This window comes from Paramormyrops kingsleyae, chromosome 3 (assembly GCF_048594095.1).
Source record: "Paramormyrops kingsleyae isolate MSU_618 chromosome 3, PKINGS_0.4, whole genome shotgun sequence".
NCBI classification, from domain to species: Eukaryota; Metazoa; Chordata; class Actinopteri; order Osteoglossiformes; family Mormyridae; genus Paramormyrops; species Paramormyrops kingsleyae.
Window position 1 is genome coordinate 24,367,947 of NC_132799.1, and position 19,825 is coordinate 24,387,771.

The window sequence follows — 19,825 nt, forward strand, 5'->3', positions numbered from 1 at the left end:
TCTGTCACACTTCATAATTATCCATCTTACTGGCAGATCGGCGGCATCTCCTGAGGTGTTCAAAGATATTTATAAGCAGGATCCTGGTAAATCTTCCTTTGGGGGGTGATGGATCTCCCGGGGAGGGCTGGGGCTGATGACAGGCACATTCGTTTCCATCACCTGTGCTTCCTGACAAATTATAGACATCAAGTTGTGTGATTCCTCATCCCAAAATAATGTGCTCAGACCCTGACGCCTGAGTCTGTCTGCTGCCCCCTTCACAGCCTGATCAGTTACTATTACGGTGGTTCCTTGAATTCTCTGCAGCTGTGATTTTTTTATTCGCCGCTCCCTGTGAAAAAATGTGGATGACTCAAGAGCAGTGTTCCCTGGAAGCCCCCTCCCCACGCAGTGTGGGTTGCACCAGCATGCTGTGAAGTTCAGCCTATAGATAGGCGAGGCACCTGACACGTGAATCCCTTTCATTGCAGTGGAATCGCTCTGAAATGCTGGGGAGTTTTTAAGGATTATGAAAACAGGAGCTTTGAGGTAAATAACATCTCAACACATATGCAGCAGCAACTCCAACCTCTTCAGAAATCCTGGGTGCCATGCCCACACTTTCTTGCTGAGAACTGCCACATGAGATGTTATTTCTTAGTAATCATTAGTGGTGAAATTATTCTCTAACACAGAACCCCAGATCACTCTGTATTTTGGCTAAGCAACATAAGTGAAGTGACTGGCATAAAAAAACTACAGAGAAACACAAGTAAAAACAGGAAAACAAAGTTTCAGAGGTGCAAAGTCAGTCTTACCCTTCAACACACAAGTCATATAGACACCCACTCTGGATACTTTCAGGAGCTTGTATAGAATATTAGCTCATAGTCTTTGTGACTGACGGTCCCCTGATATCTCATACGCCTGCACTCATCACAGTTTCTTCATGTTAGGCAGAGTGTCGATCGTGTCCCCGATGAACCACTGAAAACAAAACTAGGCCTGCAGAGGACACGCCCCTTGACAACGGGAGAAGGGCACGAACACTGTGCTCACACAGAGAAACATTACACCCAGAATCGGTGAAAATGAAAACAGAAGATTATAGTATTTCAATGGAAAAAGGAGAACTCCAACCCTGTCTCCATAAGTGGCATGTTTCCCTAAAGGGGAGACTTTCTATACAGTTGGGTGTTTCTGTAGATCGGAGAGATTCTGTACAGTTGGGTCTTTCTGTAGATCGGAGAGATTCTGTACAGTTGGGTGTTTCTGTAGATCGGAGAGATTCTGTAAAGTTCAGTGTTTCTGTAGATCGGAGAGATTCTGTACAGTTGAGTGTTTCTGTAGATTGGAGAGATTCTGTACAGTTGAGTGTTTCTGTATATTGAAGAGATTCTGTACAGTTGATTGTTTCTGTAGATTGGAGACATTCTGTACAGTTGAGTGTTTCTGTAGATTGGAGAGATTATTTACTGTTGAGTGTTTCTGTAGATTGGAGAGATTCTGTACCGTTGAGTATTTCTGTAGATTGGAGAGATTCTGTACCGTTGAGTATTTCTTTAGATTGGAGACATTCAGTACCGTTGAGTGTTTCTGTAGAATGGAGAGATTCTATATAGTTGAGTGTTTCTGTAGAATGGAGAGATTCTGTATAGTTGAGTGTTTCTGTAGAATGGAGAGATTCTGCAGAGAATACAGTTGTTATCAGTTTTTTACATTTTACAATGTTTGCACACAGTTTTTGTCTTGTCTGTGCTTTTCTTGCCATTTTCGTTTGTAATTACTGGAAAGCTAAAATGCTGCCACACTGCCGATTTAAGATCGGGGGGTGTGTCCTCAATCTCAAATTCGCTCGCCATCTCGCGTTCGGTCAAAACCAAAAACCAACGTACGACATCTACGTGAATACGCAGTGACATCTGATGTCGAACTGACGTTGTGAAATCAAATGTAATATTACACCAGGTTTTCTGTTAAGTAAAGTACCGTGAAGTACTCCTGAAGTAGCGATTTTCCATATCAGCAAGTTTAAATTGTCATACATTTACATAGATTTTTAACCGATTCGCGATTCATCGTTACATGCCTAACCCCAACACAATCTTGCAGGCCTCAGAGTTGGTCAGAACACTGCATTACACTGACTTTTCTCCTTTCCACAGTGACTCCCATCCCCCAAGCTGTGCTGTGGGTGCCAAACATGGTGGACTGGTGCAGGAGAGCCAGGAGGAGAAGCGGCAGGAACTGGGGGCCAAAGGGCGGAGAGGGAGCCACAGAGTCATGGGGCCGAAAGCCAGCTTGCACCACATCACATCCCCCAGAAGGGGGCACTCCCATGCTACTGACTACCAGCTCTCGCTCGACCTCAAAAACAAGCAGGTAGGAGCTGTGTGTAGGTGCTGGGCCACAAGCCTGTGGTGGTGGTGGGGGGGGGGGGGGGGGCACTGTCTCACATCAGCAGAGAGACAAGTGGCCCTCAGGGTGGTGGATGAGTCCCATTGGGTTGAGGATCTTACAACCTTAGATGACCATTCCTTCTGCACTGCAAAGCCTGACCCCTGTCCTTCTCAGTGCAGCCTCTTGTCTCGCCCATTGCAGATTATAGATGACCCATCACACCATTTTACCAGCTATCATCTTCATGGTACTTCTTTAATTAAAAAAATGCATTTGTGGCCCCCACCCCCGTGGATTAAAACGCCGACGGCTCACATGCTCGTTGTTTCTATGATGATGTGACATTGCCGGGGTTGGCACCATGTCTCCTGTCATTGCGATGCCTTAAATGAGATGATGCACAAAGTGGGGTGAGTAGGTTGTGAGTCAGAGGTGCGGGAAGACGTGCAGGAGAATTTCTCAGCTCATGGGGGGTCTTGGACTCATCAGTGTAAGGTGACAGATAAGCTCCTTCGGAGCTTGAAATGCATCTCTCTCCAGGTTGGTGTAGTGGAAATGGGCACCTCGGAGATAATGACATTTAACACTGTACCGCCGACCGGAATCTTTTGTGTCAGCAATTACTTTCAAAGACTGTGCATTAGGGGTGTGCAAAGCAGCCGGTATTTGTATCTGTATTTGTATTTGTTGAGGGGGGAAAAGTATTTGTATTTGTATTCGTATTCGACTAAAATTCAAAATAGGCGTAAAAATCCAGTTTTTTTGCGTTGCACTTCTAATTTACGTTATAGTGTAAGTATTCTTTAATTATAATTATGGATATGCAGTAGACAGAGTAACTTAAACGTACCATATAACTCCTACAAGTGCATACAATTCGACACAACTACACAAGCATTGTTTTAACCTTTTTAACCAAACGTTAACGTTACTCTGTCAACAGCCTATTGTCAAAATTACCGAGCTAACAGAACTACGTAAACAGAGCGAACATGAGAACACCTGACTGCAGACGTCAATAATGCAGCGTAATGGACTAATCTCCCGATCAAACTCCGCTTCCCGAAAGTTATAAACTGCCTCCGGAACCCAGTTAAGGTACAAAAATCTATTCAACAAAAATAGTGATACAGTTAAGTCTTTTTTTCGCTCAGCCGAGTCTTCTCTGTTGCTGTGTGGAGCAGCCTGTGTCAGTCACCTCTTTTATTCCCCCCCCCGACTCCTGAACTCACTCACTCACTCATCCGGGCATGCACTGCGGTCTCAAGAGGAAACGCAGCTTTTTAATATAAAGTTTTTCTTCTTTACCGTATTCGGGTTCGGCTCCACCCCTACTGTGCATCTTCAGCAGGTGGTGAGTGTGTGTTTAAGTACTCTGCTTTGTAGTTATCTTATTATATCATATCCGGCTTTGTAGTTATCTCATTACATCACACTCTGCTTTGTAGTTATCTCATTACATCACACTCTGCTTTGTAGTTATCTCATTACATCACACTCTGCTTTGTAGTTGTCTTATTACATCACAGGGAATCTGATGAATATGATGCCGCAGAAGGCCATTTGGCAGGTCATGTCTTTGTGTTACGCCCCTGAAAATGGGGAGAAATAATCACAAAGAGAGCGATGTTTCCTCAGCATTTACTCAAATGTTTTATCAAATGCATACATAATTTACAAATAAAATATTCACAAAATGATCACAAAAAGCATGCTGGGAAATGCTAATAGGCTCCCACTACTCAGAGCCGTCTTGCTGGTGCTGCAATATTACTTTTTTAACTTGTCACATTTGCATATCATGGCTGCCATGGAGAACTGCGTTTCAGTTCCCTGTTACCTGATTCCACATACGCTGAACACCAAGATGGTGGATGTCCGTCATGATGGCCAATGGTCGGTGCATTTATTGGCCAGGCCAGCGATGTACATGATAAAATCCGGTCCTTGTAGTGCATTCTGTACATGGCTGTCATTGAGTAAGTACAGTAATTAACATAGCAGAGGTATCTGGACTTTCTTCTCTTACTCTGCCATAAGCTGGTGCATGTTGTACATTTGATTAGTTAGATAATAGGAAGAATAACGGATAACTCAGCGTAGCCTACAGCTCTGTGCTGAATGTTTCCGGGCTGCTGACATGGCTCTCCTGCCTGGGATCCATTCATTACTGCAGAATTTATTTCCATCTTCACTTTAATTGATTTTTTTGAGGACTTCAGACCCTTCAAAAGGCAGCAGAGAGCTTACTGATCAAACACATCTTCTCTTTGAAATCTTCCCATGAATCATTCTCAAACCGCTAGACTGCATCCTTGTCTAATTACAACTATTAAGCAAGATATTTATCACAGCATTATCATGTACATGCAGGAGAAATTATTTACATCTATGTCTGACACAGAGAAGAGTTTGAGAAAAAAATATGAGAAATCATTCTAGAAAGAATAAGTCGCGGGTACATCAGCATATTGTCAGTACCTATAAATGGTGAAATGTGGTAAAAGCCTTCACTGACTTTGTGGTAAATGTGTGCAGTTCTATAGATAGATTAGATAGATAGATAGATAGATAGACAGACAGACAGTCAGTCAGTCAGTACATGGGGAGCTCTGGCCCGCTGCGTCCGTGCCTCACCATCTTGGATCCTGCATTGTTCTACATCCTATGTCATGTGTTTGGCAATTTCCAGAAATCTGTTACTGTGCTGTTCAGCATGGGAGCCTTAAAGCTGCCCGTTTTTAGGACCAGATCTTGAGATAATGCTACTGTTTGCATCCAACATGCACCATTTTGAGGCCTGACTGTAATTCTCATAACATTTCACTGACTGCTCCACAGAAAGGTCTTTGGGACTTGTGACCCCACACCACTTTCTGATGACCCCACACCACTTTCTGATGTTGTAGCAGGGTGTGATGGACCACAGCACACTGAATGACAGGCAGCCTTTGCCTTGTTAAATTATAAACCATCAGACATGGAGGGGCTGTGTATGCTGAGGGGGACGAGCTGGGAGCAGCTGATTCATCCCACTCACAATGATCTCGTCTCTTTGCGCTACACACCTGTTTATTATTATACACACGCACAGCTATATAAATATATACACATACATATACATATACACACATACACACACACACATATATATACATATACATATACACACATACACACACACACATATATATACACACATACATATACACACACACACATATATATATATACACATACATATACAGTACACACACACACACATATATATATATACACATACATATACACACACACACATATATATATATATATATATACACACATACATACACACACACACATATATATATATACATGTGTGTGTGTATATATGCTGCCTGTTTTTGCCTCATTAAATCAGCTTTGATTATCGTGTCTCACGCTCATGTTTATAAATATGCATGTCAGATCTCAAACAGCGCGAAGCCTGGGCTCCTGTTTACACTCATCCTCCACACAGGGCTCTCCCACTTCTCGCTTGGTTTACATGGTGCTCCTCCACGTTCTCTCACTCACTGTTGTACCATTTACGTTCTGTACACACAGCAGAGGCTTAACACCCAACCGGTGGCTGGTCCCTCTGCTCAGAGAGAAAGGCAGTTTTGAGATCGCACCCTGTGGTGTACATTTCCAGTCAGCATGGAGTGGAGTTGTGTTTCCCGCAAGGTTATCGCCTATGAATCAGCTTAAGAGAGCTGGTTAATGACAGTGTCTGATGGGCCTGATCCCAACACATGCCCCTTCAGCTCCGCTAGCTCTTGTTTGGATGAGATGCTGACTGACATTTTGACTCAGTGCTGTAAATAAACAAAGGCAACCAAATCATGCCTCAATAAATTAACTGTATAAAATAACTCTTAAACATATAATTCTTGGTATATTGCATAAAATGCTGATTTGAGGTTTGTGCTGAACACCAGCTACATACAGATACGGTGCCGAACTCGGATTTGACCCCAGAGAAGGCTGTGTCAGATCAATACAACCATATGGAGAAAACATTCTGCTATTTCTTGAAGCTCTAGGGTCCCTTTCATAAATGTCAAACTTGCCATGCTCCCTGTAGTAGAAGAAACTGTACAAATTTCAGCATCAATGAAATAATTTCAGCAACAGTCCTCAAATATCATTTCAGTAACAATGAGTCCATTTTAGTAACAGTCCTCAGATGTCATTATAATAAGAATGAATCTATTTTAGTAACAATCCTCAGATTTAATTTCAATAAGAATGAATCCATCTTAGGAACAATCCTCACATGTCATTTTGGGAACAAGAGGTCCATCTTAGTGTCTATATTTAGATGCCCACAGCAGAGAATTGAGAATAGAATGGGATTTGGCCTAAGTCTGCCTTTATGACAGCCATAGGAATTATAATGGTCAGGTTTAAAAGCTGAGCTGGTCTCGCTACAAGCATTTGCAATATTCAGTTTGATGTTTTGGAAAGAGGATGTTTGATGCGTCTTAGCACAACTCATTACACAGCTGGAATATTCACTGCTAATCCCTTTGCAACAGGCACTGAAGTGAAATGATCAAGGCAATAAGCTATTTTAGTGTTATAGTGAGCAAAATGTATCTAAAAGGCCTTTATCTTCAGGATGGAATGTCTCCAGTAATGACAGTGATTATGTTAAAGACGCTACGGATCAGATGAGTAGATGTGCAGCACCGCCTGTCAGTCCTCACCCACCTGTCTCGGGTTTTTGAATGTAGAGGACCAGCAATTATAAAAGTGTTTCAGGAGCTCGTTTTAAGAGACATGACTGAGCTGCATCCGGCATTTAAATGGGAATAACTAGTAATGCACCAAATGAAACTACATGAACCATTTGCTGTATTTTCTTACCCCACTAGATGGTGCTCTCTGTTCAAAAAAGTGCTCAAAGCATGCCCCAAGCATGACTCATGCCTGGTCTAACAACACGCAATGTCACGTGACATCCCATCACTGTGTGAAGATGACCTATAAATTTTTCATTGCTCCTTCTTAAAATGGGAAGAAAAGATTTTTCAGTCTTCTGTTCTATTACATCAACATGTCTTCAACGAATATATATTTCATGAAACTCCAAAAATAACTGTGTTTTTGTGAGCCGGACTGGGCCACTGGGGACTCTCGGCACATTGATGCGTGCCCTAGTTGAAGAGTAGCTAGACATGGACGTCACTCTGTTTGGCCTGATCCCCTCCATTCTGTCCACATGTTGTAGATTCAGATTCCACCCGACCATCATAGCTTTGAAGCTGTTCTTCTAGAAAGAAGCAGAAACTGTAAAATATACACTTCTCCAAATTACAGATCGCAAACAGCCTCCCCCAGATTCACCGTGGTAACGTAATTCAGACTCATTGCGGCAGTGCTGCAGAGTTAATCGAATATCGTTCGCGTGGCTCTGAGAAAAGAATGCGATGGAAGCTGCACTTTGTTGCATCTCTTCCTCCTTTAGATGTGCCATTCCTCTTCCAGCAGATGACACAGGTCACTGAGTAATCTGTGATAAGCCAGTACTGTACTGTACAGCTTGCTGATTCTATTCTCCACCGACAAGGGTAACATTTGCAGCTGTGAGTCACCGGTTTGCTGCATTCAGGGGTTGCAACGGATTTGCAGACGGTACTAACTCAGTCACGCAGTGGTACGCTCTTTGTTCATGTTGAACTCCCTCTCCAATTCAGTTCCACTGGTGACTGGCGATCCACTGGCTGTTATTAAAGCACATAAACATAACCATCGACATGCATCGACCAAGCACTCTGCTAAACGTTTCTCTGTTAGGATATATTGCCAGGGGTTGGACGGCGAATTTGTGGCTGTAGTAAGCTGCTCTCCTAGATGGATTCATTTAGCACCTACACCTTATCCTCTGTGTCTGGGGTCTCGGTGCATCGACAGGGATTTTTTGTTCTGCTATCACTTAAAAAAATAAAGTGTTAATTTTTAACATTTGAGCACATGGTGCAGCTGTCACTTTGATGCTAATGGAGGTCAGAGGACAGGCATTTGTAGGCGGTGGGTCCTTCATTTTAACTTCCTATATTCTGCCAAAACTATTGCAAAACCTTCTTTTGTGTGAAATTAATGGTCAGCCGGTATAATTTAATAATTTTAATTATTACCATAATTTTACGTTATTAAGAGTCCATGACTATCCTCTACAGCTTCTGAGTTCCACTGATTGTTGTGAGTCGCTGGACTGACAAGCCACCAGTGAAAAGTTTAAACAGGCAGTTCTGCGGGCCTCGATCTCATGCTGTCCACATCATTTGACAAACACACGCATGCAGCCTTGCAACAGAGGGCCTGTTCAGTTTAGCCACTACAGCCTTCTTCTGGATAATTGATGCATGTATATTTACAGTCAGAGAGGCAATTTGGTGTATCTAACAGTTGCCTTATTATCTGATTGAAAGAGCTGTCGGCTCACACGTCAGATCAGAGCAAGCAAGGCGCTAAGCTGGCAATTCAGATTTCAGGCAGAGCTAAACCCGGTTAGCGTGCATGCAGGAGACTCCTCCACTAAGGCCGCTGCATTCACTGAACCAGGCCCAGACACCCGTTATCTGTAAATATGTGCTTGTCAGACTCGTTTTTCTTTCAATGGGCTCTGTGGTCCCCAGTCGCAAGGCTTTCTCACGGCTCCTGCTATTTATCTTGCGTGCTCCAATAAGCTGGGGGAGGCAGAGACTGACACCCTGAAGCGGCCAAAATAAATCAGCTGGTTGAGCTTCTCTTGGTTTTTTTTCTGTGCCTTGCAGTTGGCCGAAGGTTTATTGAGGTCTTAAGCGCTTAGCTCAGCTTTATGGGCAGTGTGTGCTTGGAGTCCTACCGCGTGACATGCTGGACCCTCAGCATCTTTTTACCCACAGTAACCTCTCTATAAAGTTTTTTTTTTGGTTCAGTTTATGATTAACAGTCATAGATTGCAGACTATAGAATCCCTCTGCCGCCACTGTTCTTCACATGAGGTTAGTTATACTTATTCTTCTTCTTCTTATTATTATTATTCTTCTTCTCCTTCTCCACAGATTGAAATGCTAGAGCAGAAATATGGCGGACATCTCATCTCGCGCCGGGCCGCCTGCAAAATCCAGACTGCCTTCCGCCAGTACCAGCTGAGCAAGAACTTCGAGAAGATACGCAACTCCTTGTTGGAGAGCCGCCTTCCACGGCGCATCTCCATGCGCAAGGTTCGCGTGCAGAACGCCGAGGGCTTCTCGGCCGAGAAGGCCATGGTGGAGGGATACAATTTGGTGGGCATGCCCTTGGTGCCCACCACCGTCAGCGGCACCCTGACCGACCTGGAGGACTCCTTCACAGAGCAGGTGCAGTCGCTGGCCAAGTCCATCGATGATGCCCTCAGCAACTGGAGCCAGAAGACCGTGTGCTCCATGCAGGATGGAGGGAGGTACCAGTTTACTGAGACCTTCAGCCAGAGTTCATCAGGGGTCGGGGGAGGAGATCCAGAAAGGGATTCTGCTTCCCCTCAGGAGGGAACCCAGGAGGACAGTGTGGGGAGTGTGCCTCGTAGTACCAGCAAGCTGATGATGGCTTTCCGTGATGTAACAGTGCAGATTGACAACCAGAACTTCCATGTGTCATCTTCTGTGATGGAGTCCACCTCCGTCTCCCTGGCTAACTGTGTCCAACAGCAAGGGGCTGAGAAAACCAAAATGTCTCCTGAGGGAGACCAGGTCCATAAAGATGGCGAGGTCCTAGACCTACTGTCACACAATGAATTCCCTACCCCCCCTCCCTGTGAAGAAGAATCACTGGCTCTGGAGAAGCTTGAGGATCTGAAGCTGGGGGAGAAGGAGGGAACAGAAGTGGACATGGCTACTGAAGCTGGTCCGGAACCACTGGAGGTCAAGCGGAGCGAGTCGGACGTGGCGGACAACAGCTCCGAGCAGATGAGCAGCAGCAGCACCTCCACCTCCGCCAGGTCCACCTCTGATGTCTCCTCCAAGGAGGCCCTGCAGGCCATGATCCTCAGCCTGCCCCGCCTCCACTGCGAGAACCCTGCCGTCTGCAAGTCCCCCACTCTCTCCACCGACGTCATGCGCAAGCGACTCTACAGGATCGGCCTCAACCTCTTCAACCTGTAAGTGCTGGGAGACCCTGCTCCGTGTCCCTGGGTCCTTTCCACTCAGAAAGGGAGCTTCAGAGAAACATTTAGGTTAAAAGGTTAAAGGGAAAGCTGCTCTCATCCCTGGAGGTGTATCATGGACTGGCTTTAAGATGGACTGTCAGAGACAATAACACTGCATCAGGAGATTGTGGTTTAGAAAACCACATCTATGATCCAGTGCTTGTTTTAACTTAGTCTAAGAGAGTTTTTCATTCATTACATTTATCCAAAGTGACATACAATTGAGGAAAGCAGCGTCAGACAGTCCCTGGAGAAATTGGGTTAAGGGCCCTGCTCAGTGGCCCAGTGGTGACATCACTCTGCTGACACTGAGGTTTGCACTGACAACCTTCCGGTCACAGAAACAGCACCCAGAGAGCCCTACAATTCATAAAGCATTATAAACATGCCTATAAATGTTTACTGAATGGCATAATACATTATAGCCATGTGTATTATACATTATGAATGCTTTATGAAGCTGTCATCTATAATGCACGATAGATACCTTTATAATGCATTATAATGGTTGATATAAGAATTAAGGATGCTTTGTTCTGCATTATAAGTATTTACAGTGTGTTATAGAAGCCAATCAGTTGTTTAAAATTCTGTGGTATTTTTTTAAATGTCAAGTACAGAAATAAAGAAATTGGCTCCTCTGTGTTTTGTCCGCCAGGCTGAAGGAGATTTCATTCAAACTAGATTTATTCAAACTGGATTTGCCACATGCATTTTGCATGAAGGCATTCGGCTTGTTTGCTCTTGTAACACCAGCTGTTTTAGATCATTAGTCAGGTCTGTATCATCAGGAGCGTAATTGTACAAGGTAGAGTGACTCCCACTTGGTATCTGTCCAGAACTCGGGTGAAATGCGCGCTTTGACTCATTGAGTTGCATACAGAGAGTCACGTCCAGGCTTTAGAGAGGAATGTGTTCCAAAACAAGATCAGATCATCTGCTGGGGGTCACGCCACCCTTAGGCACTTCTGAGACAGCCGGGGGAGGATTTCTGCATGACCCAGGTGGCCAGGTCAGGGTGGACAGCTTCCTCCAGGACCCTGGTGTCCCTACAGCATGAGGCAGCCGTAAACACAGGCACTCAGTGGAGGGGAAGCTGCCTTATCAGTGGCTGCTTTGTGTCTGACGAAATCGGCATGGTCCCAGCGCAGCCCAGTTACCTGTGACGTACGTGAACCTCTTTAATGACACCATGACAAAAGGGAGACACTGATTCAATCACATTAAACCATTGGTTTGATTTCTGTTGTAAATATCAAGGAAACTGGTAAGTATGATTTCTTTACTCTTTGATGAGTAATCAAGAGCTGGATCCCCCCCTTCACCCCAAAAAAATGGGCTTTTGCAAGGAAGTTCAGGGAGAGTAGGCAAGTTCCCCTTACAGGTTCCCAGTAAACTGAGATCACTGGCTCCTCCTCCGATCCTTTCTGTGACTCTGGTTACTCTGGGTGACTGTCCTTACACGCCATCGCATCGCTTGGTCTGTGAAATCCGGCCAGTCGAGGACCAACGTCCAGCTTTCAGGCTCGGCACAGCAAGTGTGCATCTAATGCTCCGATAAGTAAATAAGTGCCATTCTGTAATGAGATGACACCTTTTGTTTGATGCACTTAGGACTGTGCTGCTCAGATTACACCGTTTGATCAACACAATGGTTTTCGAACAACTGTTTTACTGCCAAAACAAACCCCGAATTTGCGTTTGACTGCCAGAGATGATTCATGCTATTACAGACTTTTGAGACCAAGTCAGGCATCTGGGTGTGTGTGTGTGGGATGGGTTCATCGGTGGTCACTTTCCCTGCAGGAATCCCGACCGAGGCATCCAGTTTCTCATCGCTCGGGGCTTCATCCCAGACACCCCCATCGGTGTGGCTCATTTCCTGCTGCAGCGGAAGGGGCTGAGCCGCCAGATGATCGGCGAGTTCCTGGGCAACAGCAAGAAGCAGTTCAACAAGGATATTCTGGAGTGAGTCCTGGCAGGCATCTTGCTCGCCTCCTGACAGATCTCAGATCAGTGCCCTGGTGCCACACAGGGGATCGCAGTCAGCCCTTAACTTAATGTTCGAAGCATTAAAAACATTGTAAGTGGTTACACTTTGACCCACCTTACAGAGCTGTCTAAAACAGCACATTATAGTCATTATATAAATTATATTTAAGTGTATGTAACAGCTTAAACCGAACCCTGCTTGCTTCAATAAACTAAGAAATAAAATAAACACTTCAAGCGGCTAATACAAAATGGCACAACTAACCAGATAGAGACCAGCTGAAGGACCCAGCATAACCCAACGTACTAACCAGATAGAGACCAGCTGAAGGACACAGCATAACCCAACGTACTAACCAGATAGAGACCAGCTGAAGGACACAGCATAACCCAACGTACTAACCAGACAGAGACCAGCTGAAGGACCCAGCATAACCCAACGTACTAACCAGATAGAGACCAGCTGAAGGACCCAGCATAAACCAACGTACTAACCAGACAGAGACCAGCTGAAGGACCCAGCATAACCCAACGTACTAACCAGATAGAGACCAGCTGAAGGACACAGCATGACCCAACGTACTAACCAGACAGAGACCAGCTGAAGGACCCAGCATAACCCAACGTACTAACCAGATAGAGACCAGCTGAAGGACACAGCATGACCCAACGTACTAACCAGACAGAGACCAGCTGAAGGACCCAGCATGACCCAACGTACTAACCAGACAGAGACCAGCTGAAGGACCCAGCATAACCCAACGTACTAACCAGATAGAGACCAGCTGAAGGACACAGCATGACCCAACGTACTAACCAGACAGAGACCAGCTGAAGGACCCAGCATAACCCAACGTACTAACCAGACAGAGACCAGCTGAAGGCCCCAGCATGACCCAACGTACCGCCGGCTAGCCGAGCCCCATTCACCCTGACAGAGTAATTAGCCCAGACAGTGTCAGCTGGGTGTCGTTACCTGAGGCGTCTGCTGGCTCGGTGCAGTAGAATCGTTGGCATGGCAACAGGCAAGCTCGCTCCTAACCCTGGAAATATTTATACATACGCGCCGTATTCCCTACAAAGACAGAAAGCTGACGACATGAAAATGATGACGACGACGATGATGACGATGAAGACAAAGACAATCACGGACTGTGCTAAAGTTTGTTGAAAAAGATGAAGGAGAAAACCTTGTGACCAGAAATCTGAAACACAGCGGGTTAGGTAGAAGAGGAGCAGCGATTCGATTTAGCAGGTCAGATTTAATCTCCAGGTAGCAGAGAAGCTGGACAGGCAGGCTGGCTGCACCTGTGAAGCGCCGTCTGAGGCCTCTGGCCCTCCTACCAGCACAGTGAATTATCACTCATGTATTTCATTAGCACCGACAGGCTGCTGTCACCTGCCCCCACCCCCTCTCCTGACCCCTAAACCCCACTGCTGATTGGCGGGTCCCCTGAGTTCACGGGGGGTAGTGTCTCCGCAGAAATGACTTTGAAATCATTCAGAATCTGCCAGTCCTGCTGTACATTCAGCAATCTGCTTCATCTCCTGTTCGTCTGACTGAGGTATCCACTCACTGCCTGCGGGTCCTGCTCCGTCTCCTGTTCGTCTGACTGAGGTGTCTACTCACTGCCTGCGGGTCCTGCTCCATCTCCTGTTCGTCTGACTGTGGTGTTTACTCACTGCCTGCGGGTCCTGCTCTGTCTCCTGTTCGTCTGACTGAGGTGTCCACTCACTGCCTGCGGGTCCTGCTCCGTCTCCTGTTCGTCTGACTGAGGTGTCTACTCACTGCCTGCGGGTCCTGCTCCATCTCCTGTTCGTCTGACTGTGGTGTTTACTCACTGCCTGCGGGTCCTGCTCCGTCTCCTGTTCGTCTGACTGAGGTGTCCACTCACTTCCTGCGGGTCCTGCTCCGTCTCCTGTTCGTCTGACTGAGGTGTCCACTCACTGCCTGCGGGTCCTGCTCCATCTCCTGTTCATCTGACTGAGGTGTCCACTCACTGCCTGTGGGTCCTGCTCCTGTTCGTCTGACTGTGTGACGCCTGATCTTCAACTAGACCCCATTGATTGCAGTCTTTCAGGGAACGGCTGACTGCTCCCCTGACCTGTCAGGCCTGCGGGTGAGGCCTGCCCTCTTCCCTTAATCACAGCTCAGTCCTCCGTGTGCCAGCAGGGACAGTGCTGGCTGCTATGCCTGGCTCTGGCACCATACAGATCGATGAGCCATAAAAAGCTTGCTGATCTGTGACATGCAGCTGGTTCAGTGACAGTAGCTAATAAGGAAATCTGTAAAAGGCCACTGCACACTGCATACTGCAGCATATCAGCCTCATGACACTTGGGGTCTGCTTCTTTGCACTCAGGACGAGTGTTAGCATCCTGTTCGGAATGCCTATGATGGGGGGGAGTGGCCTATATTTGCCACTCCCCCCCTCACATTTTCCGTGAGGATTAGGGTTCAGCAACTGTCTGCTGTCTCGTTTGGACGATATCTAGTTTATATTAGAAAGTGTGGCTGATGCACTGCACTGCTCCCGTGGGGCTTGTAGAGTATTCAGGGTATAATCACTGCCCCGACCACCATGCATTCACACTATTATTACGCAGATGGATTCACTGGAATGTGTGGGTGCTGTCTGCAGATTCACGTTCTGGACTCCAGCTTACAGGAACTGTTCCAAACCGATCCTGAAATCGGAAAATGTGTGCATGGCTTGTAAAACCTGAGAACGCAGGCTGGTGTTCAGATCCGCTCTGGGAGTCTGGAGCACTGCTAATGGAGTTTAAAGTTCTGGGCATTTGGATGCCATTTGGGTTTTTAAAAGACTTAACTGGAACGCAGGATCATAAGATGCACTTAATTACATCTAAAAGCCACAGATGATGCCTTAAATTGCAGGCAGATGGACTAAGCAAAAACAGCCTAATGCGAATATACCTTTAACCTGAAGGTTGCTGGTTCTCAACCCAGCCCAGGTACTTAATCCAGGTTGTTCCTGTAAATCATTCAAATGAGCCGACGTGCAGTAAAGCCCAAGCTGATCTGGGGACACATAGGGATGTTATGCACTTTAAATGCAACCCCCACCTGACATGTCCTTCGTCCCCACCCTCTGCGTGGCTCTTTCAGCTGCGTGGTGGATGAGATGGATTTCTCGGGGATGGAGCTGGACGAGGCCTTGAGGAAGTTCCAGGCACACATCCGGGTGCAGGGCGAGGCCCAGAAGGTGGAGCGGCTCGTCGAGGCCTTCAGGTGGGACACTTTGCAAACACAGTGGGGGTCCAGGAAGAGAATAATAAACCAGATGTCTTGGTTCCTCTTCCTCTAGTTGCTTGGACCCACCTCCTCTACAATCTAATTGGTTATCTCTCTGAACCAGTAATTTTTCCTTCTGCCCTCAGAACATTTTTGTCTAAGTAAAACTCCCAAAAGCATTGCATAGGAGCATGTTAGGTATAACTCTGTAGAAGAGCACAAATTAGAGAGAGCTAGATGCAGTATCCAATCAGAAACCAGCATCAGTACCATATGTTGCAGCTCCCCCCACAGCTGGTTGGCAGGTCTTTCCAATGAGTCCTACTTATCTAATTATCAGTTAGCTAAATGCCAGTCTTCGGCAGAGCTGATGGACTGTGATTCCTTTTTCTTCTACAGCTTTAAGAGGCAGGGAGAGTTCAATTACCTCCCCAAAGTAATGCAGTTAAGAGACCCATGGGTCAGAGAGTGCACTGCACTTTAATGTAACACACAGAGAAGCTGTAGCATAGTCAGAACCAGAACTCACTTTATTGCCAGTATGTACGAACACACCAGAATTGTTTGCGGTCCAGTGCCAAGCATGAAGTTAATAGATTAAAGATCTGGGTGTGGGACCCAGAAGGCTTCAGGTTCACGTCCCATGAGGGACCTCACTTCTGAGCATGGCACCAGGCCTGGGTTTCCATCTGTATGCAGCAGTGCGGGGCTCCGGTTGGCTGGGGAGAGCTGACACTGGAGCAGCAACACGGACACAAACACAATGGAGTGAATGGAGGTTAATTAGCTATAATAGTGATGAAAATGTGAATCCACCTCTCCCATTCACAGCCAGCGCTACTGCATGTGCAACTCAGATGTGGTGCAGAAATTCCACAATCCGGACACCATCTTCATCCTGGCCTTTGCCATCATCCTCCTCAACACTGACATGTACAGCCCCAGCGTCAAAGCCGACCGCAAGATGCTGCTGGAGGACTTCATACGCAACCTCCGAGGTAGGTGGGAGGGGGGGGGCGGGCTATGGGGGAATGCGCCAGAGAGCAGAGACAGATGACCTTTCCAACAGATGCTGCGAAATTCACTGCAATAAACTGGCAAACATCCTAAAGATAAATGTGTATCTTAAAATGAGACAAATCGGAATATATTTCTTTTCCTGTGTGTATGAATCTGACAGCCTCATCCAGTGACCTGGCAATAATAGCAAGGCTGTATTAGAAGTGAACGCCTAGCAGGACGTGTGTATCTCTCACACAGAGACCACAAAGGCTCACAGGCTTACAGTTTCGTTTTGGTCATCTCACAAGTTCTATAACAAACAGCGATTGTCGCTGAAACTCTCAGCTTTCAGAATGGCTGCGTTTTCACACTTGCAATATTATCGTGTATTGATGCATTTTCGATATCTGTATGTGTTTCTGTCACAGTGGATTTTTCCATTGTGTTGTGGATTTTCTAGCATTTTCCGATAAGTTTGTACATATTTATCAGAAGTGCCGCCAGACTGTAGGTTACACCTCCTGAATTTGCTTGCGTGGACCTCGCTCCTGCTTTGATTTCTATCTCTAACGCTTCCTCTGCCTCCCTCTTCCTGCTTTGCCTCCCACGACCTCCCACATCAGTGTCTGCAAGAGCAGCACCTACTCTCTTAATTAAATAGGCGAAATTCAATTAAGGGAAGCAAGTGCCGACAGTTATCAGGGGTTATGTGTCTACCTCTGAGCTTTGAACAGAAAAGACCAAAGCAATATAAAATGGGGTTTCAAATAGACCAATAATGCTGAGTTTCTGAAGATTTGGCTACCAGCAGTCTGATTGGGCCTCTCCTATCCACATATGTATGAATCAATTCAAATACATCATGGCTCATGGAGAAATACTCCAGTTTGCGGAGCACAAATTCAGAACCCCCCCCCCCCCCTTTAAAATTGTTCTTCGCCTTAACAAAGTGATTCAATTCAGGCAAAATGCTGACAGCAGGTAATGTGAAGTCCAAGCGCCGGGGGGGCACCCACCTGTGGTCAGCGTGCTTCCCGTTCAGGGAGGAGGGGGCACTGGCCAGTGCCCATTACCCATAATCCTGCTCCTCAGCTGTTCCTCACTGTGCTGAACTTGGAAAAGGAGTACGACTGTGTCCCTCTGGGGTCCTGTGGGGGTGCTTCGGGAGTATGGGGTTTGAGGTGTGCTCTTACAGGCTGTGAGGTCCCTGTATGTCCCGAGTGAGAGTTTGGTTCCCATTGTCAGCAGTAAGTCAGACTCGTCCCTGGTGTGTGTTGGACTTTGATAGTTCTTCCCTTTGTTACCTATTCTGTTCACAGCTTTTATAGACAGAATTTATAGGCACTTTTTGCAGATGATGTGGTCCTGTTGGCATCGTCGGGCTGTGACCTGCAGCATGCCCTGCGGCGGTTTGTGGGCAGGATGAGGTTCAGCACCTCCACGTCTGAGGTCATGGCTCTCGACCGGAAAAGAGTGGATCACCCTCTCCTGGGGGGATGAGTTGCTGTGTCATGCAGAGCAGTTTAAGTATCTCGGGGTCTCGTTCACGAGTGAGGGAAGAAGGGAGCGGGAGATCGACTGGAGGATCAGTGCAGTACTGGCAGTAATGTGGACGGTGTTCCGTTCTGTCATGGTGAAGAGGGAGGTGAGCCGGAAGGGAAAGGCATCGATTTGCTGTTTGATCTACGTCTCTGCCTTCAACTATGGTTATGAGATTTGGGTAGTGACTGAAAGAATGAGACTGGGGATACAGGCGAGAAAAATGAGCTTCCTCCGCAGGGCGTCTGTGCTCAGCCTTAGAGACGGGGGGAGGAGCTCAGACATTCAGGAGGGGCTCAAAGTAGAGCCGCTGCTCTGCATCAAAAGGAGCCAGTTGAGGTGGTCGGGCATCTATCTAGGACGCCCCCTGGACGGCTCCCTAGGGAGAAGTTTCGGGCAGGTCCAACTGGGAGGAGGCCCCGGGGCAGACCCAGGATAGACTGGGGAGATTATATGTCTGGGCTGGCCTGGGAACACCTTGGAATCCTCCAGTAGGAGCTGGAGGAAGTGGCTGGTGAGAGGGAGGTCTGGGCATTCCTGCTCTGACCGCTTCCCGTGACCCGACTCCAGATAAGCGGCAGATAATCGATGGATAGATGGATGGATGGATGGATGGATCCAAATGGGTCTGAATACTTTAAAATAAAAGTGCGAAAAGAAGAACTAAAATAAAATACTTTGAAATGGATTTTATGTGAAATTTGGAAAAATATAATCCTCTCTCATACTCATTAAACTACTCTATCCCACTTGCCTGTGATTAATCACTATTAGACAGGTTATGTGACCTTTAAGCAACGTTCCGCAGCATCATGCTGATGGGGCTGTTATTCAAATTCCCCTTAGAACATAAAAGGGACGGTGGATGGGTTCTTTGAACCGGCACACACCAATAAAACCATGCCTCTGCGAGTGCTTTGTACTGGTAGGTTATTCCTGCAGCTGTCAGAGCCGGACTTCACTGAGCACCTGAGCTGTAGCAGAGCTCTGCTCCCGTAGCGGCTCAGCGGAGTCCCCTTGCTCCTGAGTGGTTCCTCAAACGCGGGTTGGTGTGTTTGGCCCGGCAGGTGTGGATGACGGCGTGGACATCCCCCGTGACATGGTGGCCGGCATCTACGAGCGCATTCAGCAGAGAGAGCTGCGCTCCAACGAGGACCATGTGACCTACGTCACCAAGGTGGAGCAGTCCATCCTGGGCATGAAGACGGTGAGTGTGCCTTTCCTGCTTGCTCGTGATTGACGGTGATATTTATATCGCAGACATTTATATACCTAGTCCAACATGTGATTTAACTCCTGTAAAAGAGGATATAAATAAATACAGTACTCAATGGGCACTATGGAAATGTAGTTTAAGTGCTACATTTGTTGCTGATTTTCCCATCAAACCCGTAAGCTGTGTGCTCACTCAGGGCTTTTCGCAGACTCCGTCTCTCTGGCAAATGGAGAGCCGTCACCAT

General features: G+C 46.6%; 1 protein-coding gene across 2 annotated transcripts in view; it reads left to right on the top strand.

Moving 5' to 3' along the window:
* Window positions 1-19,825, top strand: part of LOC111846167 (IQ motif and SEC7 domain-containing protein 3-like) — a 60,794-nt gene that overhangs the window by 29,461 nt on the left and 11,508 nt on the right. For both annotated transcript variants that reach the window (XM_023816111.2, XM_023816112.2), the window contains exons 3-8: window positions 2,148-2,364; window positions 9,456-10,528; window positions 12,383-12,544; window positions 15,699-15,821; window positions 16,656-16,822; window positions 19,433-19,572. In XM_023816111.2, coding sequence (XP_023671879.2) covers window positions 2,148-2,364; window positions 9,456-10,528; window positions 12,383-12,544; window positions 15,699-15,821; window positions 16,656-16,822; window positions 19,433-19,572 — 1,882 coding nt within the window. The remainder of the gene's footprint in view (window positions 1-2,147; window positions 2,365-9,455; window positions 10,529-12,382; window positions 12,545-15,698; window positions 15,822-16,655; window positions 16,823-19,432; window positions 19,573-19,825) is intronic.